This window comes from Ochotona curzoniae, unplaced genomic scaffold (genome assembly GCF_017591425.1).
Source record: "Ochotona curzoniae isolate NIBS_2020 unplaced genomic scaffold, NIBS_Ocur_1.0 scaffold_4505, whole genome shotgun sequence".
NCBI classification, from domain to species: Eukaryota; Metazoa; Chordata; class Mammalia; order Lagomorpha; family Ochotonidae; genus Ochotona; species Ochotona curzoniae.
This window is the reverse complement of record NW_024467118.1, coordinates 39,642,313-39,664,193: the sequence shown is the minus strand read 5'-3', so window position 1 is coordinate 39,664,193 and position 21,881 is coordinate 39,642,313. Positions and strand designations below refer to the sequence as shown.

Here is a 21,881-nt window from a genome sequence, read left to right as displayed (position 1 = left end):
GTGGAACTCCTAGATGAAGTAAGTCCCTGACACCACCTGCTGCCCGAGCAGTTCCTGCAGTGGCAGAGGAGGCGGCAGGGAGCGACGGGACTGCAGGCACTCAGCGCTTCGGCCCATTCCTCCCGCAACCTTGCACGGCCAAGCAGGCTCCTCCTCGCGGACGTCCTCCATCGCTCCCACTGCTTCACTGTGATCCCCTCCCCGGCTGCTTCACCTTCAGCCGCCCTCTGTTCTGTCCGTATTGATAGGAGATGACCGTGGCTGAAGGGCAACATTGGGTCATGTCATTCCCTCGCTGAAACTTTTTGTTGGCTCTCCACTTTTTAAAATGAGGTAAAAATCGTGTACATGAACATGAAAGGCTTTCTTTAACATGACCCTAGTGTTAACTAACTTCTCTTTTCTCCTTAGGTATCTTCCTAACGCGTGCTGCCTGGTTCTTGCAACCTGTGCTTTGCACGAGCTCCTGAACTCTGCTCCCCATCCCGCCCGCTCCCGTTCCCCTCCACACCGCGTGTCCTTGCAGACTGTCTTCCTAGTTCCGCCTCAACTTCTACCTGGAGCGGCACGCTTTTACAAAATGGATGCAGTTTATCTTATCACTATATTATGAACTCAAGTGGGATTCTAGTCTCTTATTAACTGTGAGTTCCTGGAGACTGAAGACTGGGTTTACTGCTCTAGTGCCGAGTCCTAACCACAGGGCAGTTAAGACCGGGGGTTGTGATTTTACCTCTTTGGCTCCCTTGGGAGATGGCGCTGTGCCACAGCGTCACCTGCCGTGTCCGACCCCTCTGCCGCCTCCCTCTCTGCTGGGCATCTGCTTCTGCAGGAAATCCCTGGTCCTCCAGGGCCAACGGATGATCAAGCGTCTTGCCTCACACAGATTTTCAAAGGGATTTATAGTAAAAGGCTCTAGCGTGTTTTATTCCTCAAGTTTCCTGGGTCATCATTTTTGAGCTGAGTTGTGTAAATTCATGGTAAGTTTGGGGCTTGCATTTTATCCTCCCTCCCACCCCCCCGAGACACATATATTTCACTTCTTATAATTAGGAGAAATAACTGCATAGGTACTGGTTTACTGTTGAAAAAATAAACTAGCTGCACCAGAAACTCACAAAATTCAGTTACTACGTAGAAAACTGCACTTGTTTAAATGAAATGTTACCTTGTAGGAGATCTCGAAGTTTTCACCTCCCCAAATCTGGAGACCTGGGTCATACAGACCCAGTTCAAAGAAGAAGTCTCGCTCGATGGCAAATAATCCACCAGCCATGGCTGGAGACCTAAGGGAAAGAAACACTGCAAAACCCAGCACAGAGAACCAGCCCCACCCACGCCCCCTTCACCAACAGACAGCCAACCTTTGCAATACAGCCTAAACAATGCACAGAGGAGACAAAACTGATGGCCAAACACCAAGAAATTATAGAGCCGTCACAAACTCTTCACGGTGAATTCACCTCAATATTTAAGTGAAAGCAAGGACTCCAATTGGGGCGTTCTGTCTTGTTGCCACTAGAGGGCGCCTAAGCTCTTTTGTTGCTGAAAATCAAGCCTTGGTCTTCCATGAAAAATTTTCACTCACTCCTGAAGACACTGAGCCCAACAGCCACGGTCTGCTGACTGCTCCTGTAATGATTGATGAGTCACTCTAGGATGAACAAAACTATACACCGTGGAAGTAGTCTGTCATTTTTTAATTTTATAGCTCAGGGGTTTGCCAAATAAGAGCGTACATCATCACAGAACAGCCACAGTTCATTCAGAATTTGCAAACGCGGCAGAGAAATGACATGGAATTAGGCACCGCTATTTACTGCAGGAATGAAAAGGGCGATCAGCGGGGCTTCCTGGAGGCATCTTCAGTTGGGTACTTCTCACGGGAGAGACTGAGAAAAGAGGCAGGTGTCCGCCATGCCTGCACAGGGGAACCCAGCGATGACTGCGTCCTGTTTCCCAGGTTTTAGGGCACTTCCTGCTGTTGGGCATCTTCACCCTTCCAGCTAGTATTCACCTGCCCCTGGGGCCTGCTGTCTGCACCCGGAAACCAGATTCTGAATTTGCTTCTTTCTGATGGTACTGCTAGTACCCGAGACCGAGCCAACACTCTCGCCTACAACTTGCTTCCTTGGGGCCCAGGTCGAATGGCACAGCAGCCACAGCCGATTCCGAGCCAGGGGCCTGCCGGCGCCGCCTCGCCTAACCCTGGCCTCAGCTGTCCTTGCTTCTCCTTTACCTACCTGGCACTTGCCTGGGACGGGCCAGGCTCACCTCTGTCTGAGGGCCTTCTCTTATACTGTTCGTATCCCCGAGTGTTCTTGGTCCTTCCCCGCAGGGCTGACTTCATGCTCCAGGCCTCTCCTGGCCTTCCCAGCTGCATTCGGCCCCCCGGCCCTGTGCTCTGCACAGCTGCCTCTCAGTACTTGCTACAGCTGTTGTGGCAGAGCTGATCGTCTAGTTATATGTTCCCTTTCTCTCTCACTCTAAGTTCCAGGAGAGAACATATTTTCTACATGGATCCTGCTCTAATAGTGCCTGGCACATAGTAACTACTTGGCAAGTATTTGTTGCATAAAGAAATATCGAGTCACGTCATATTTACACAGCAGGAGAAAGTAATTTCTTAACATAAGCTGCCTAACTCACCAAAGAGCATTGTTACATTTTGGGCTATATTTGCATGCCACTATCATTCACAGCTATTGCACTACAATTGTGCCTTTTTCATTTTTAAAAAGTGTTTTCTTAGTATCTATTTGAAATGCATCTTAACATGGAAATGTGTGCGTTAATCAAAGGGCAGCTTTCCCTAAATCCTTCTAGCTCATTAAAAGAGTCTTCCCTCGTAGATCCTGGAATTAGTAGCAATATAACTACACTCAGCACCCTTTTAACGCTGCTTCTAGAATCGATAGAGGTGAATTTAATCAGGTAAGTCATAGATTCCTGAATGTTTAGAATAGGAAATTTTCAATTGAAAATTTGAAATATGTCCAGTAAGGCCCTAAGTTCTATAATTTTTTCATGTTTGCCATTCAGTAGCTTGATGTCGAGACGTGCCCAAACCGCACCAGCATTTCCGTGACATGGGAAACACCTTCTCATCAGAGTTCGAACAAGACCGGCAGTGCAGCAGGGAGAGAGAGAGCAACGGCGGACCCAGAAGATCGGAGACGCTAAGGCAGCACATGCAGGGAGGACCACACTGCCGTGTGCACACACACTTCCTTCGGGGGCATCCTTGTGAAGGAGCGCAATGTTCCCACCACGGGACTAGCAGAAGGGAGGTACACACATTGCCCTACGTAATAAAACTCTGAGAAGGGACAACTGGGGCACGGAGCATCTTCTCAGAGCGAAGCAAGAAAGGACACTTTGCAACACTTTCTAAACTCATTTACTCACTAAACAGGGGCAAAACTAGCATTAGGAGTTAGCATATAAAATAAAAGGTGCGGGAAGAACCCAAAAATCTCTTGCTAGTGTCTTATTGTTGACATTACACCCAAGGCAACAAAATGGAAATAATAACCTTGGATTATGTGTACTTTATGTATTTTAAATTTATGGAAGGACACTAGAATGAAAACAACACAATTTGACGTCTCATCGGTCAGGAGACCACAGAGGTTCTCCGTTTTTCACTTGTGCTTGGAACTAGTGTCTTGTATGTTATTATTACTTTTTTCCCCACTGAAAAAGTACAATTCTCAACGGGAGAGCTTGCATTGAGGGCAAAGCTATTAAAAAGTAGCAAGTGTATATTAAAAGCTCTGAAAAAGGGTAGAGAGAGAAGCTCTTTCAGAGACAGAGGTAGCATCTGCAGTCTTAATAACAACATTTTAGTTTGGCAAGAGGTTAATAGGTTAGCGTATCCGGAGGAAAGGAAGGCTCGTGAGTGATTTAGTGATTACCGATACGGTTCAGTTTTTGTCTTTCTCATTCTCTTCTCTCGAGAGGTCAGAGGCACCCGTTTCCAGAGCATACTCCAGTCCCATGCTCCTCGGGCGTACCCATCTTCATCACCACCCCCTTGGGGTACAATTTCATATGTGTTGCCATTAATGACATCTATAAGTGGCACTGTGCAAATGGTTCTGCATTGTGTTGATGATGGCAGCAAAGGTCACATGGGAGCATGTGATTGGGCCCACATAGTTACACGAGTTCATGGGGAAGGAAAAGAAAAAGTCCTTAGATAAACAGTCAGCACAAACAATGAGTAACAATCATTACCGATAAGGCTCAGTTCTATGTTTCCTTTTGGCCTTTTCCTTGTGGCTTAGAGGGATACGTTTCCACAGTAAACTCCAGTCCCAGGCCCCTCTGGCAAAACCGTCTTCATCCCCACCTTGCTGGGGTTCAATGGAATAATCATTCCCATCTATGTAATCTATTAGAGGCACAGTACATGCAGTTCTGAAACATTTACAGAAAATGAAAAAAAGCACAGTTTAGCATGCCTAACTACAGCACACGTTTCTGTTCTTGATTTGTTCTTGGACTAAGGGACCTTAATAATCTAATGGAAAATAGAATAGAGGAATGTCCCACAGAAGCCAGGGAGTCACCCTTGCGAGGACAGAAGAGAGGAGAATTTCCTCTAGGCAAAAGACAGATCTCCCATCCGCGTACTAACCAGGCCCGACCCTGCTTAGCTTCTGAGATCAGACGAGATCGGGCGCGTTCAGGGCGGTATGGCCGCAGACGGGCAACAGCCAGATGTGAGGGACAAAGAGGCATTCCTCTGAGCTTAGTAGCGGCCACTCCTTTTCATCTTAGTTCTCCAGGGAACTTGACTCTTGGCTTACAGGAACCCCCTGCCTGCGACTGCCCCTTTGTATCTCCCACGTGTCTGTACCGACGGCACTTCTCAGAGTCTCAGTTCTCCCGGCGTGGCTGTTTTCTGTTCCCGTAGAAGTAACTAATATGAAATGGTGTTTCTGTAGCTGATCCTCGCTACTTCTTTTATTCTCAAAATAAAAGATACCACACACTATCTGGTTGCTTTCTTGAAAAACAGAAATAAGCAAGATCAAAAATCCCTCAAAACCTGTTCAGTATCTTAAGAAATGATCTCAGAACTCAAAGAAAGAAACAATCCCTTGTGTGTGGCCCTCATGCAATATGTGACTGAATCAAGACCTGGCGTTATTCACCAATACTGTCTCACCAAGAAGGATTTTGAACATGTTTCTTCTGAAGTGAAGATGACAACTTTTCATAAGTGGGTTATATGTTTTTTTTAGATGGTTGGAAACCCAGATGTTTAGGAGAAAGGCAGGGGCGGCAGAGGGGGAAAGGACCCCAGGTGACTCAGAAATTGGAGCAAGGTGCTTCATGCCCTGCAGGGGGTGAATGGCCAGTGGAGGGCGCTGTGGGGTGCTTGAGGTTTCCACTAGCTTACTGCATGGAGAACTGCTGGTGTTCCTGACTGCGGGTACCAGGTTAATTATCTCCTTACTCCTCAGAATTGTCACACTTCTAAATCAGCAGTGTAGTGTGAGGTGCCCCAGAGAGGACTTCGTTTATTAGCTCTCTGATTTGGGCAAATTCCTTAACTTCTTCGAACCTCAGTATCTTTTTCAGTAAGACAGATCTAATAACCTCTGCGTCACAGGGTTGCTACGAGGCTGAAGTCCGACACTATGTGCAAAGTGTGACGGCAGGCCTTCTTATTAGATCATCAGGTGACTGCATATTCCAGAGCTCTTCCCTGACTCACACCATTTACCACTGTGACACGTCCCATGTTCCTAGATTCTGGAATGCAAGACTTGAAGCAAGGATGAGTTTTGGAGCTGACAGACTGATGCTGCCTTCTGTTGTTGCAGAAAATTCTGGAAATTTAACAGTGATCAGCAGATTTCTAGTCACAGCTGTACAGAGTATCTGTCTACTTGAAAACTTAAGTTTCTATAGAACCCAAAGTCTGACACATGTAACAGCTGCTCCTCACTATCTAAACTAATACTTTAACATGACAAAACAACAACGAAATCAAAAGACTAACGGGGTCATTTCTAAGCATGCTTCTTCGAGTGCTTGGACCTCACCCCATTTTAGAAGAAGCAATGAATATTGGCTTTAGGAGACAATGCTTGCACGTGGAGGGAGTCTCAGTGACTCAGTCAAATGGGACACTCTGGGTTTCTGAAACGGCAGACTGCCTACAAGCCAACCAGCCCAAGCCTGAGGCTAACAGCCAACTCAGAGATGCACTTCAAACACAATACTTGATGCACTAAATGGAATTAAAGAATGAGATTACTATTTGTCCTTCTAGGACAAGGTTTATTTTTCAACCAGGAAGGAAAAAGAAAAAAAAAAAAGCAAGGTAATGTTACCTGTCTTTAGATATGGGAGCTACAAGTGGCGCATACCAGTTAACTGCCACCTCACAGTGGGCATCAAGGTATATCAAAACCTTAAAAAAAAGAGGCAGGTGAAAGAATACTTATATATGGCACATCATATTATATCAATTTAAAAGTAGATGCTAATTTTAAAATTAGCATTATACTCTATTTTGATAAATAGCTTATTTGTTCAACTCAGCATTCTCATTTAAATTACAAACAGAAGCTGAAGGGTGGTTAAAAATGCATATGATCTTACAGCTGCCAAATCTAAAATGTTGTTGATATGGTAGATATCAGATGCTCTTACCTGACCAAGTTTAGCTTTCTGAGCACCGATACTTCTGGCTTGAATTAAACCTTCTCTTCTTTCATTCCGAAATACCTTTACGAGGCCATTCCACATCTTAATATAGTCATCTAGTTTTTCTTTCAAATGTTCTACGGATAAAAACAGTTAAATAAACATTATAAACTAATAGATATCCAATTAGTTCTTTTTCCTAAGAAGTGAGAGTATCAGGCCGGCTTTGAGAGAAGTCAAGAAGGATAAACAAATATCCAGATCTGAGTTCCAGCACCAACAGTTATTATGTTTGAATCTGATGTACTTAGGAAGTGAGCTAGGATATTAGGTATTCATATTTATTTCATTAAGAAGACATAATACGTCGATAGTATCTAAAGGAAAAAAAATAAGTTAACTTTCCAACCTAAATGCCACCCTCACCCCCTTTTTTTTAGTAAAAATGTATTCATTTTATTTGAAAGTCAGACAGGAAGAGGCTTAGAAAGATCCTCCACTCCCCACATGGCCTTCACAGCAGGTGCTGGGACTACCTGAAGCTGGCACTCAGGCTGGCCTTCCACGTGGGCACATGGCTTTGGGCCATCCCCCGCTGCTTTCTCAGGCCATGAGCAGGGGAACAGGGAGCTGGGTGGGAAGTGGGGCAGTTACAGGTGGCTCCACAGGTGCATGACCAGTCTGCTATGCCACTGTGCTGGCCGCATAAACCCTCTAATCTTAGAAACATCACTGCTTAGCCACTCTGTGGCAAGCTGAATGAAGACTAAATAATGCCTGTCTAAATGTTCTAAGAGATGGCTCCTTAGAACGATTTAAAAATGTAGCTTTGTTTTATTCAAAATCCTCAGTAAAATACAAACAAAAATAAACTTCAGAAGACGTTTTCCATCGTAAATAGCAATAGTTGACGGCTTCCTATCCAATGGAGTAGTTGCATCGTTCTTCATATGTAAAGTACAGACTATGAGATAGGGATACGATTTCAGTTTGAAGAGTCTGGATTGGAGTTCAGAGGCCATCAAAAACTATACGCATCTACAGGTTTTTAGTATTTCAAACCAACTTGCTTCTTGCTGTGACTAAAGTTTTTACTAGACTCAAGCCCAAAGAATGAATACAGTGGGAGACAGTAGCTAAAGTCACAGACATATGCAACCAAAACACCTGGATCCAGCTGTTGACAGCACCTCTGGGACTGTTGGCTGGCTCCTTACTGTCTCCAAACCCGAGTTGTAAAATGGAGGTAACAGTACCGTGTATTCTAAGGAGCACTGTCGAGATCAAACAGAATCATTTATATATGATGCTTGCCACACTGCCAACCTGCTGATCATAATTGCTATCAAAAGATGCTTGCTTTCAGAGAACTATTTTGAAATCACATTTTTTAGAATTCTATAGTCATTACCTTTATTACTGAAGTCATCAATTAATACAATTTCTGCTAAATATTTCCTCGGCGTCCTTTTAATTACACTGTGGACCGTTCTCATGAGCGTTGACCAGCCTTCGTTATGGAAGACAATGACAACACTTGAAGTGAGCAGGTTTTCGTCATAATGCCAGTATTTGCATCTGCAAAAGGAAAGTTTCATCATATTTACTTAGACGTCATGTACAATGCCTTGGTCCAAACTTACTGAGAGAGCATTTTCTTACTGGATTACATATTATTGACCTAATCAACATATGTGAATAAAAGATAGTCTTTTATATTTTAACAGAAATAGAAGAAAAAAGAGAAGCTATTATGAATCAGGTTACTCTTAAATAAAGCTACTTCATAAACAACACTTGAGTAAAAAGAACTAATTTATGCTGAGAAAACCTGAGATATTATTCATAGGCCTGGAAGATGATTTTTTTCATGATTTAGATCTTAGCTTATTTCCCTTTTTGAAAGCTGAGATTAAAGCCCTCTATTCTTGCGTTTGACAGCTGTCCTGTTTTACTAAATATTCATAAAAATTAAGAAGTTGACTCAAGACATACAGTGGTTACTAAAGAGCTTACTGTTGAATAAACGTGAACAATTCTAACATTCTTTAACACTATTAGATTGGTTGAAGAAGGATCTTTAATGGCTGGCACCATGGCGTAGTATGCTAAGCTACCGCCGACATGGGGATGCCGGTTCATGTTCTGGCCGCTTCACGTTCAATCCAGCTCCCTGCTTTTGGCCCAAGAAAGCAGAGGAGGATGGTTCAAGTCTTTGGGCCCCTGCACCATGGGGGAGAGCTGGAGGAGGCTCCAGGCTTCTGATGAGCTCAGCTCCAGCCTTGCTGGCATTTGGGGAGAGAACCACCCTTTAAAATAAAAATAAATCTTTTCTTTTCTTTTTTTTTTTGGAAATAGGAACAATCTTTAGATCTTTAGTTCTCCAACAGAAGCATTTTCCTAACGGGAAGAAACCAAAACAGGGCCTGTCAAAGACATACAGAAGCAGGTAAGCCTCAGGGGTTCCACAGCAGCGTGATTTTCAGAGAGCTTGTATGTGTAACCCAAAGTGGAGATGACCAAATGTTCCTTCAGAGTAACAAATCCACAGCCCTGCTGCTGGGGCAGTGCGGATCTCACAGGCCCACAGGCAGAGCAAAGCGCGTCTCACTGGAGACAAGCATCAGAGTAACAAATCCACAGCCCTGCTGCTGGGGCAGTGCGGATCTCACAGGCCCACAGGCAGAGCAAAGCGCGTCTCACTGGAGACAAGCATCAGAGTAACAAATCCACAGCCCTGCTGCTGGGGCAGTGCGGATCTCACAGGCCCACAGGCAGAGCAAAGCGCGTCTCACTGGAGACAAGCATCAGAGTAACAAATCCACAGCCCTGCTGCTGGGGCAGTGCGGATCTCACAGGGCCACAGGCAGAGCAAAGCGCGTCTCACTGGAGACAAGCAGATGATTAAATCTCCCAGAGCAAATGAACCTGGATACAGACCCAGGTAAACTTTCTGCCTCTGACTCTTACCCACTGGGCACAAATCAGCAGAAGTGGCTGGAAATTCTGTTTTATAGTAATTTTGTTTTACACCACAATTAGTGAAAATATTAAAATATGGAAGCAGACGTGGGATTTGCTGATTTCTAAGGCCTTGGGACATCTTCTGCTGCGTTCCCAGGACATCAGTGGGGATCAGAAGGGAGCCGTAGGGACGCTGGTGCCCATCTGGGATGCTGGCGTAGCAGGGTAGAGAATTAGCCTGTAGCACCAACACCCTGACCCCTTTTATTTGTTTTTTTTTTTTTAAAGATTTATTTATTTTTATTGGAAAGTCAGATTTATAGAGAGAAGGAGACAAAGATCTTGCATCTGCTGGTTCACTCTCCAAATGGCTGGAACTTAGCTGATTTGAAGCCAGAAGTCAAGAGCTTCTCCTGGGTTTCTCGTGACCGCAGAGTCCCAAGGCTTTGGGCTATCTTCTGCCGCTTTCCCAGGCCACAGGCAGCGAGCTGTATGGGAATTGGAGCAGCTGGGAATCAAACTGGTACTCATTTGGACATTGGCATTAGAAAGTGGAGGGTTACCCTGTTGAGCCATTGCGCTGGCCCTTCCACAGACTTAAAGAAAGCAACATGGAAGGTAGCCAAGAGTTGAAGAGCAGGAGGCTGCTGGGAGTCACATGCAGAAGAGATGCAATGACTTGAGGTGGAAGATAACAAGAATCCGGGGGCGGGGCATCAAAGACCTGGAGGGTCTAGGGCAAAGCAAAGATGCACCTGCAGAGCAGGGATGGTGTGCAGTCCAAGTGGCTGCAGCCAGGGTGCTGTTACGCTCTGAATGTAACCTCACACTCTGTGTATTAGCAACTGGAACCCAATGCAACAGTACAGGAGATGGGGCCTAATTAACGTGACTAATACCTGGGGGCAGAATGAATGGATTTGCCCTCCCCTCATTCATGTATGTTCCTTTGCTCTTCCACCTTCCACCATGGTATGATGCGACAAGAAGATGCTCAGGTATAGGATTTATCATCCTCCAGAGTTGTGAGAAGTGAACAGCTCTGGAAGTGTAATAGCAATACAAAGTGAATTAAGATTCTTTCAGTAGCAGGGCGCATTTCTCACTTGCGGCCACGCGGGGGCAGCAGAGATGGGCGGTAAGCGGGGAGAAAAGCAGAGCTCGGGGAGGTAGAACCCGAGTGGATAGGGCCGTTTACTGTTGGCCAACACTGACTGCGCTGCGCTGCCTTTGGTTCCAAGTTTTGTTTGCCACCAACAACTTGAACCCTTGTCCTGGAAAAAGTGTTTTTGCTTCTTGGGATCTTTTGTTTGCCCCTTTTGAGATGAAGCCACTGACTGCTAGCAGCCGACAGAAGCAGTGCTACAAAGAAGTGCTCATGGCATTGAGGTGAAAATCCTTATTCTGCATTATTTCTCTTATTTTAGTGGTGTAGAATTTGTAATAAATTCTAATGAGAAGCCAGGCCAACTAAAACAAGAATGTCACTTTTAAATGGATGAATCTCAGAGCAACATTCTTATAACAGCAGATTTCAGAGCCAAAGATTAAAATGCCTGCAAGAACTGACCTGTACGCTCCCTGTAACAGCTGTGTTTCAAAGCGGCTTCATTTGACATGGACACTTGCTCTTTTTAGACTATCAATAAAAAACAATTCACTAGATTATGAAAAATGTACCACTTGTTAAGCTCCAATTCCTGTATTCATCCACAGGAATGTGTGTGTGTGTGCACTTACATATTTATATGTACAAATTATTCATCTTGTCCCATTGCAAATCTATCCCGTAGTCTAGATCCATCACTAAAGCCTCCGGGGGAAGAGTTACCCTAGGGGATTTCTTTTATACATAGGAAACAAATTTTCATTTTGTGAAACAATCAGTTTTAAATTATGTACTTATATTTTTAAATAAACTGAGAGCTTTTTCTGGTTCCAAACACTCTTTTGTTCATTTCCACCATAAAAGTGGGAAATGCTTAGAAGGTTCAGGAACAGTGCTGACAGCAATGGCTGAGTAAGTTCAGCAGCTTCCAGAAATCCACACACACACTGTCAGTGCAAGTAGCACTATCACGTTAAGCCTGATTGCTCAAATCCAACCAAGTGAGTGGAATCGATCTGACTGAAGGGTTCCTTTTGCACGCGCTTTGGTGGGAACGCGGCAACACAAACTCCTTGAGAATATGCAGTGCTGGGTCGTGTTCCTGATAGCACATCACAACACAATAAATAAACATTAAGAGAAATTCACAGACCAAACCAGCACTCTCTGAAGAGCCTCTGTTCTGTCCGTGTATTTCTCGGGAAAGGCTTCTGCAGTAATCCGGGTGTGGACTAGACGATGTAAGGTGGCAAAGTTCTAAGCAGTCTGTTAATAATTTCTGTGTAAGCGGCCTAGATGACACTGAGTGCCTGGATTTGCGCTCGATCTCCATGCCAACCCCAGCTCCCTGCCCTGTGCACTTTGCACAGCAGAAGGGAGCTACAGCACGCCACAGCACTGGCTAGTTCGAGCACTGAGTGAACCAGTGGATGGAAGAGTTTTCTCCTTTGGCCTTTGAAATAAAGTTAAAAAATAAATTACAATGGCATTTTTTCAGTCAGAATATCACACTGCTGCCCACACTTTCTCCCCCACATTGCTGTACGACCCAGTGTTTTCCACCCTACGGTTTTGCAACTGAGCGCAGCGCAAAACACCATGGGCACACCTGCCGAGTTCCACGCAGCTGGCTGGGCGCCTCTGACAGGAGGTTTTGATATTTTTGACGACTTTGCCGTGTACTGGATACAACATCCCTATTAATTTTCTATGTTCAAAACTGGATTAGTATGGTTTCCATTTCTTAATCTACTGTTTGTGTGCATGGGCACAAGTAGGTCAAAAATCGTGCTTGGACCTGGATGTTCTCCTGGAGAGTACAATACCACTCCGCTCAACACTGTCACTAGTCAAAGTACATTTCTTTATCTCGACCACAAGGATCTGAATTCTTTACACAAACATCCCTCTAAATCAAGATGCAATAAGGCATCACACATCCCCTGGGCCACGGGACAAGTCTAACCCATCTCAGGTACTCTGGGGTTGTGCTGTGCATCTCGTCCACACCAAGCTTTCTCCCTCCCCACAGGACCATGCTCTCTGCTCAGAGCTCCTCTCTCCTCCCTAGTATCTCTTGGTTCCTGGCAGCACTTCCTCTCAAATTCATGCAGCAAGTTCTTAAAGATCAGGTGTGAAAGAGGCTTTAAAGTCCTCAACAAATCCACTCTACTCCCAAGATACATGCTGGTTATAAAACTTTTGATATGAAGATCATTCCTGCAGATAGACAGCTAAGAAGGAATCAAGAAAAGCACTGAGTATGACTGCTTTTCCAACAATATTAAAATCATGGAATGTTCTATAATTTGCCTGCTCTTTGCCTTTTCATTATCCAAGCAATTTTAATATGAAAATCTTTTCTTGTGGTGCACGTCAGGCCCACCTCCTGCCTTTCTGAATGCTGTGCTTTTCACTCAGCCCTGCTTAAAGCGCCTTTCTCTGACTCCTTGGAGAGCAGTTCCTGAGAAGTGACGCATGTCAGTCCTGAGCAAGCAAACACGGCCGGGCAGTCACAGTTCCTGTTGCTGCACTCTGACCTTGCAGAACTCCACCTGGCACCTGCCAGGGCTGCTGAACAGCACAGAATAAGAGACATGAAGGTCAGAGTCTGTTAGCCTTCACATAGAGAGCGGCACCAAGGAAAGGACTTCAGTTCTCAACTCCTCAGTCGCTGACTGCAGGTCACCCATGGCCTGCCATGTGTATTTTCTCGACTCTGCTTCTACAAGATACCCCCATTCCTTTCAACTGTTAACTCACCTTCCTTCTCCCTTGTGGGCTTTTTAAATTGCTAGCTAAATAAATCTGCCATAATCCATGTCTAACATACTGATCTTGTTCTTATTTGTACATGTCTTCATAGAATTAAAATTCAAAATTTTCATTTGCTTTCAAATCAATCTACTTAAATCTTAAATTTTTAAGATTGTTGGACCGGCACATTAACCTAACGGCAAAAGTCCTTGCCTTGCTCATGCCGGGATCCCATGTGGGCACCAGTTCTAATCCCAGCTGCTCCACTTCCCATCCAGCTCCCTGCTTATGGCCTGAGAAAGCAGCAGAGGATGGCCCAAAGCCTTGGGCCGCTGCACCCCTGTGGGAGGCTCAGAGGAGGTTCTTGGCTCCTGGCTTCAAATGGGCTTCAGATCGGCTCAGCTCTGGCTGTTGTAGCTGCTTGGAAAGTGAACCAGCAGATGGAAGATCTTTTTCTCTTTATCTACTTCTCTCTGTAGATCTGCCTTTCCAGTAAGAACAAATAAATCTTTAAAAAATAAATAAATAAAAAGTAGATAGACTGGGAGAGAAATAGTGGGCTCATCCCTCTTGGGTTACCACTTCCATGGGAGGGCATAAAACTAGGACAGCAGCTGGGGTGGAATGGGGTGTGGGACAGACTGGATTACTGCTACACATATTGGCAAACCAGGGTAGCGGGCAGGCCTGGTGGGGGTTATTGTGGGTCGCTCCAATTAGGCTGCAGCTTCCACTGGTTTATGCGAGGGCCGAGTATGTGCTGGGAAGAACCAGGCTGGACTGCAACACCCATTGGTTCCAGTGGAAGTCGGAAGTGAAAACAGAACCAACCCAGCAATTGCAACCACCAGCTGATCGGGGCGATGGACTGTGCTGGGCCCTGTACTTGCTAGCACATACAAGAATCTGGTTTGAGAACACCTCAGACAAAGTTTTTTTTGGAGATCTCCCCAGTCAAAATGCTGGACTCAGAACCCTAACCAAGAAAAGAGAGAAGACAGAACAGGTTAACCAACCATCTCAGCTATATCTTGGCAGTGAAATATGGGGCAAACAGAGACTCTATGATGGACTATGTCAACCAGTGGATTCTTCAAAGACCTCATAGTGCTTGGAGTGGCAAGATGGGCAGCGATTCATAACTGTTGAAATATCAAAACCACTTGAGCAAGAACCTCAGAGCATACCCTACATCCGGGACCTGGGGAGGGTGGAAATTGTGTGGGGCTTCTCCCTTAACACCCCCCTTTAAACATGAAGGAAACAGTATGGAAAAAATAATAGTCTTGCCCACTTTCTTGTAGCCTTTGAACCTTTTTACCCTAATTAACTATGTAAACATTGTCAAAATATTTTAAAAATTGAAAAACAGATAAAATTTAAGATTGTTGGATATCTTCTCTGCTCAAGTTGCAGAAAAATAAACTAGAGATGGCCTCAAATATGGTATTAACTGATAGACCCTAAAAATGAATTTTGTGAATGTACAGAATTAAGCTTAAGAGAACAATATAGGCTAATGGAGAAAGGCACTGATGTATAAAATATTAATATGAAATGACAGGGGAAAATGAATTTTAGTGCAAATTTGTCACTTCTTGATAACACATTCTTCCTTTTGACACAATAAAAGAGGGTACAGTGTGGTTTTTATCCAATTATTTTCTCAAGCTCTACCACAGTTGTCTGAATATCTCCTTGACTGTTAGAAACTCTTGTATGGTAACTTTCCTGTTTTTTTGGCTTATTTTTTTTTCCTAATGAATAAGTCCTCCCTTGAAGGGCAAAACTTAAGTCTATAACAGAACTCCTTATTCCCTATCATTTGGAAGATAAAAATATCAGCAACACTCACCTTGACAGTTCTGCTCTTAGAACGTTACTTCCATGTATTGCATTAATATTCAACAGATGTGTTCATCTGATTTCAAAATGACTTTCTGGCAATTCCTTTTTCAGTGATGTACTACACAGAATAACTTCCATTTTCTTCATTAATAAACTACATATTAAAACTGAATAATACATATTTAACTTTTGCTATATTGGGTGTGAAAATCAACACTGGGGCTGGTACAGTGGCACATCAGGCTAACCCTTACCCTGTGGTACCAGCACCCCACGGGTGACTGTTCGAGTCCCGGCTGCTCTATTTGGGATCCATCTCCCTACTATGGTCTGGGAAAGCTGTGGAGGGATGGCCTAGGGCTTTGAGACCTGCACTCTCATAGGAAACCCAGAGGAAGCTCCTGGCTTTCTGCTTTAGACTGGCTTAACTCTGGCCAATCTGGGGAGTGCATGAACCAGCTCTTCTCTCTCCAGCTCTTCTCCTCTCTCTGTAACTCTTTCAAACAAAAATATAGAAAATCTGAAGCAGTTAGCACAGAATTAAAGGTTAGGCCTGTAAAAGGTTTTTAAGTATATCATCTTTAAGGATGAAACTAGGTGATTGAGAAAATATGGCTGTGAGCTACAACTTAGATTATAGCCTACAGTGCCATGGTTGGAAGGTATAAGACTAGAGCAAGAAAGAGGGCAAGGCCAGTGGGCGGCTTTAACTCCTCACGCCCATAATCCCGATGTGGTTCACCTCTCTCAAACAGCTCACTTAAAATCAGACATTGGTATTTGCTATGAGTGCTGTGGCTGTACTTCTCCCAGGCAGATTTTGTTTCCTGGGACAGAGAGCTGAGATGCATAGGATATTCATGTCCAAATCACCAATGGATCGGAGGGAAGGGGATTATTTCCGGAAGAGCAGCATGATGAGGACCAGGAATCTGCCATGCGAAACCCTCCACGCTGGGAAAGCCACAACGAGAGCTGGTTAGCAGCAGCGCTTCATGTAGCTTACCTACCGAGCAGAAGCACCATTACCTGTGCAGAACACACACACTGCCCTCTGAGCCAGGGCTGTATGTGAAACTATTTCTGTTTTTTCCAACATTCCTGAGGCAGCTGCTTTCCCAGCACCCTCAGAAACAGTCTGACACAGCTGTCTGCTGGTTCTCCACAGGCCACCTTTCCTTTCCCTGGCTCCTCCATTCAGACAGTGTGTAAGACTGCAACTCAGAGCTTCAAAACAGTGATGAAGGTCTGTCATCATTGGCCTTCAGTGGGAATGTTACAACACGAATTTCTTGAGACTATGCAGTGGCAGGTTGTGTTCCTGACAGCATATCACACACAGCAAAACAAACAAACATTGAAAGAAATTAATCGAGGGCCTAGAGCGGTGGCCTAGCAGCTAAAGTTCTTGCCTCGAAAGCTCCAGGATCCCATATGGGTGCTGGTTCTAATCCTGACAGCCCTGCTTCCCATCCAGCTTGTGGCCTGGGAAAGGAGTTGAAGATGGCCCAAAACCTTGGAACCCTGCACCTGTGTGGGAGACCTGGAAGAGCTCCTAGCTCCTGGCTTCAGATTGGTGCAGCTCCAGCCACTGCGGTCACTTGGGGAGTGAATTACCGGATGGAAGATCTTCCTCTCTGTCTCTGCTCCTCTCTCTATATATCTGACCTTGCAATGCAAATAAATAAATAAATCTTTCAAAAAAATAAATTAATCGAGTCTTGTAGTCTTGGGAGCAACCTTAGAAAATGTCGCAACCTGTTGGACATATACCTTCAAGCAGGGTTTTAGCAAAACACTTCCATCTCAGTGATGGATGCAGCTTACGCCATCCTTTTCACAGCATGTCCCATCGAGCCCAATGGAGTGACAAGGGTACTTTTCTCCATTTTAAAACGCCATGAGGGGATCTCACAGCTGACAGATGTCAGGAATAATTACGTGGGAATCAGTATGCTCCTTTGGTGACAACCTAAGTGGCCTCAGGCCATGAGATCTGTGAGTATCAGTGGCAGGTGCATCAATGGAGCCACCGAGAACAGGAGCACTACTGTTCATTTCACGCATAAGAAAAGCGCAAGTTCTATCAGGGTACATGATTTGCTCAAAGTCCCAGAGTGACAAAAATGAGCTTTAAAAACAACTTCTCTGACTCTAAGGCTCTCCCTCATAAAAAAAATTTTATTCACAAACATTTGTCTAAGAAACAAACACACATTGAATTCTTATTTTTCTCCTAAGTCCCAGGGAATGTATAGTTACTACCAAAATGGCTATATAACTCAGAGGATCGCTGCCTGACTTTCATGTTTAAGGATATGATGTTACAAAAAAATTTAATGATTCAGAACTATGTCTTTTGGATAGCTATCTTTAGGGTTTTTTTTGTTTTGAAAAGAAAACAAACTGGACAGATGTGTCCAGTTAATGATCTGAAATTTAAAACAACAATTTAGGGAGAAAAATCTGGAAAGGAGTTGTAAGACTGGACATATGTTCTTGTACATTTCTTCAAAACTCCCTGGAAAAGGAAAAAAGAACATTTCCCAGTGTGAGCCATATGGTTAGAGCTATGTCGGACTCCTACTTCAACTCTACACGTACATTCCACATTCTGCTCTTACAGATGTACGGCTTAGAAGCATCAATGTATCCAAGAAGAAACAACTGCCACAAACAGGAATAAACATCAAAACACCGGTGCCACTCGAGCAGTCAGACAATGATGGCAGGAATGAATGCAGGCTTGCATCTCTGCCTTACTTCACGTTGGACTTTCTTCCATAGAGGATTTCTGACAGCTTGCAAAGGCACACAAAATAAAACACTCTCACAAAAATCAAAAGTAAAGAGGAAAAAGATGAAGAATAAGGGTGAGGAAAAGGAAAGCCAAGGAAAGCTCTGTGTGCACAGCTCCAGGGCACCAATCACAAAGAATGGCACCGGGAATGGTACCAGCCTGTGCTGTGTAACATGCTGGGTCCTGCACCTTCTCCCAGCTCAGATACTTACGGAGAAGCTGCGATTTGGCTTCAATTTTCTGATAGAAAAACCTAATCAGGTCTGCGTTGAACAAACCAGTTGTTCTGAAGAAGTACAATATTCTTGGTGTGAAGACCAGATGGGATTTTAAAAAATGTATTTAAATAGGAGGACTCCTTATGGAAAATGCCATGGTGAGTTTCGTTGGACTGTTTTTCACAAAGGCTCCAATGGAGACCAGTGGCATTATACCAAAGTGCAAGTCAGTAAAAACAGTTGTGCAGAGAACAAGTTGGGAATTTAAGTTCAACACAGATTTGAAAATCACACTTTGCAAACATTCTTAAAATGTTTATTGAGTCATCTTCTATTCCACATTTCATCACTCAGTGAGTGATAATGTGCTTTCCCAATGTACTCTAATTACAATAAGGAAATCGCATAGACCATATGGAGGGTTTGCATTTCCAAAAGCAAATTCTGGTTCTGTTAATGGCTGAGGAAGAGGTCTAAGCTTACAGCAGTGTCAGGGTAAGTTTAATTTGCAGTCATGAAACAATTTTCTGACAGAGAATTCTTAGATATTGCAGGAGTTAGCCAGATAGGCTGCATAAAATTTGCCTACAAAGTCTTAAAGACTGACTGATAATAAATGTCCCTAGATCAAGCAATGTGCTGGAACTGGTGTTGTGGTGTTTCAGGTAGTCTCTGCTCACAACATCAGCATCCTACGTGGGTGCAAATTCACGTCAGTAGTGTCACACGTGGATCCAGCTGATGAACCTGTGAAAGCAGCAGAGAGCTCAAGTCCTTGGGGCTCTGCACCCACATGGAAGACCCAGAAGAAGCTCTTTACTCCTCTCTAGCTATTGTGGTCATTTGAGGAGGGAACTAGCAGGTGGAAGATTTCACTTCCTCTCTCTGTCTCTCTCCACCTGTAACTCTATCTCTGTAGCCTCTGCCTTTTACATAAATGAACGAATGAGGGCCCAGCGCAGTGGCCTAGTGGCTAAAGTCCTTGCCTTGAACAAGCTGGGATCCCACAGGGATGCCAGTTCTAATCCTGGTAGCCCAGCTTCCCATCCAGATCCCTGCTTATGGCCTGGGAAAGCAGTGGAGGACGGTCCAAAGCCTTGGGACCCTGTACCCATGTGGTAGACCTGGAGAAAGTTCCTGGCTCCTGGCTCCGGATCGGCACAGCACTGACCATTGTGGGAGTGAATCATTGGACAGAAGAGCTTCCTCTCTGTCTCTCCTCCTCTCGGTATATCTGACTTTACGAAAAAAATAAAATAAATCTTTAAAAAATAAATGAATGAGTAAGCTAAGAAATAAACAAAATAAATCTTCACAGTGTTTTTTAAGTGAGATGTATTATTTCATTTCTTAAAGACTCTCTGAACTATAAAACTGTAATTACAAACATGGAAAAGATTACATAATGAACAACAGTTAGTATCTGTTGACTCACAGAACAGGTAGTTTCTAAAACTAATAAGAATATATTCACTGGGTGTAGTCATTTATCTTGTTAAGAATATCAGGAACCAGGTAATTTATTTAGCATGGGACATAATTAATACATGAAAGTTTAATAAATAGTATATAACATAAAATCTGATAATACTATTTCAAGAAATCATTAGTCTACCCATTCTCCAAGAGTGATCTTCACACCTCTCTTACATATTTACTTCCTTGTAATTTTCCAGACAATCAAATCCACTGAATCAATGACAATGATTTGAAGTTAGTTATCAACAAGTTTATAGCATCTCTATAATCAAAAGGCAAGAAGTGAGAGGGACCTGACTTCTCGCCTTGAAGAAGCCAGAGAGGCTGGGGAATCAAAAAACGAAACTTTGGAAAACACTGAATTCACTTAGAGCCAGGACCACATGTTTGTTATACTGGCCAAGCTGTCAGTTAGGACACTTCATCCTGTGTGAGTGGACCCAGATTCGAGTCCTGGTCCCATATTCCACTCCCGTTTCCTGCTAATGCATTCCCAGGGAGGCAGCAAGTGATGGCTCAGGTACTCGGGTCTCTGCCACCCACATGGGAAGCCAGGCTGAAATGCCTGACCAATGCCTGGCCACCTGGGGTCTTGGGGGAGTAAACTAGTGAGTAGAGGCTCTTTGTGTCTTTCTGCCTCTGAAATAAATAAAAAGTAAAACTTGAAAAATAAAAGTTGGCAGGAGCATGAGGATTTGACATATGCGAACATTATAGATGAGATACAGTCAGCTGTCATCCTGAAACACTAGAGCATTAGTTTGCTGAATTCTATTAAGAATCACTGGGTTTCTTTTCTTCTTTCAACCGATGCTTTTATTTATTTGTTTATTTGTTTAGGAGGCAGAGAGAGAGAGTTCATCTGCTGGTTCACTTCTCAAAGGCCCTAGGATGGCTGGGATTGGGACAACGCTGGAGTCAAGAGCTAGGTTTCTTATATGAGTGGCAGGAACCCAATCACTAAAACTTCATTGCTTCTTGCCAGGGCTGGAGGCAGGAGGCCCACCAGGAGCCAGAAGGGAATGCAGGCACTCTAATCACATGGGCATCTTAATGTGAAGACATGGGCATCTTAATCACCAGGGCAAATGACCATATCACTGGATTTCTAGCAGGCTTACAGGTAAGTCTATATAGTGAGGGAGGATACCACCAAAAAAGAGGGGGGAAGGAAAGAATGAGACAAATCTATTCTGTATGAGTCTAAATCAATGTGAAACAGGGACACAATGGACAACTAAGGAGCTATTTCAGACTTAAAAAATACTGCCAAGTCAATCTTCAACTAGCGATTTCTTCTTTTTTTTTTTTTTCGATTTATTTTTATTGGAAAGGCAGATTTACAGAGAGGAGACACAGAAGGATCTTTCATCCGCTGGTTCACTCCCCAAGTGGCAGGATTGCAGATTTTCATTTTCTTTTAAATTTTCTATTAAACACTTTATTCCTGCCATTCTTTTCCCCAAACTTTCAGGGACAGAAGTTCCATTGAGCACATGTAAAAGTGAATAGGACATTACCAAGGCAGCTTTTATCAGAAGCCTCCTGGGTAAAAGAGGTGTCCTGGTTTCTCCCTTCTCATAAAAACTACTACACTGAGGCTTTCCTCTGAACAAGAGGGCTTCCGGTACTAAGAGAATTAGATCAAGTTTCATATTAACTTTAGACATGGCTAACATTCTGAGAAGCAGGGGCACATTTAAACAATGCTATTACACTCATAACCACGCTTAAGGTTATCGATTTCTTCCAGTTTTCCCCATTTTGGTTCTAGCTGCTTATTCCATGTAATTCCAATGCCTTTCAGGATAGCAGTAGTTCAGACAGAGCATAGAACCAGCAACAGAACAGACACTGCCAGAACATGGCTGCCACAAAAGCTACTGTGTTTTAGAGGGCAAAGAAAGTGGTGCCTAAGTGGGAAAGGAAAGCACAATTGAGGGTCTCAGGGCTCTAGCGCACGCCATCTTTCACAAGGGACAGCTGACAGGTGTCAGTGCTTTCAAATCCAAACACAAGGTCAGGACTCTTGAGTTCCAGT

The 21,881-nt window shown here is 44.0% G+C and overlaps 1 protein-coding gene across 4 annotated transcripts in view; it reads right to left on the bottom strand.

Annotated features, from left to right (window-relative positions):
• Window positions 1-21,881, bottom strand: part of GALNT7 (polypeptide N-acetylgalactosaminyltransferase 7) — a 131,579-nt gene that overhangs the window by 10,022 nt on the left and 99,676 nt on the right. For 2 of the 4 annotated variants that reach the window (XM_040966364.1, XM_040966367.1), the window contains exons 3-7: window positions 8,078-8,244; window positions 6,673-6,803; window positions 6,351-6,430; window positions 3,918-4,100; window positions 1,169-1,286 (exon numbers count right to left, since the gene is read on the bottom strand). In XM_040966364.1, coding sequence (XP_040822298.1) covers window positions 1,169-1,286; window positions 3,918-4,100; window positions 6,351-6,430; window positions 6,673-6,803; window positions 8,078-8,244 — 679 coding nt within the window. Of the gene's footprint in view, window positions 1-1,168; window positions 1,287-3,917; window positions 4,101-4,239; window positions 4,423-6,350; window positions 6,431-6,672; window positions 6,804-8,077; window positions 8,245-21,881 lie in introns of all 4 variants that reach the window. The other 2 variants (XM_040966366.1, XM_040966368.1) reach the window with 2 other exon arrangements.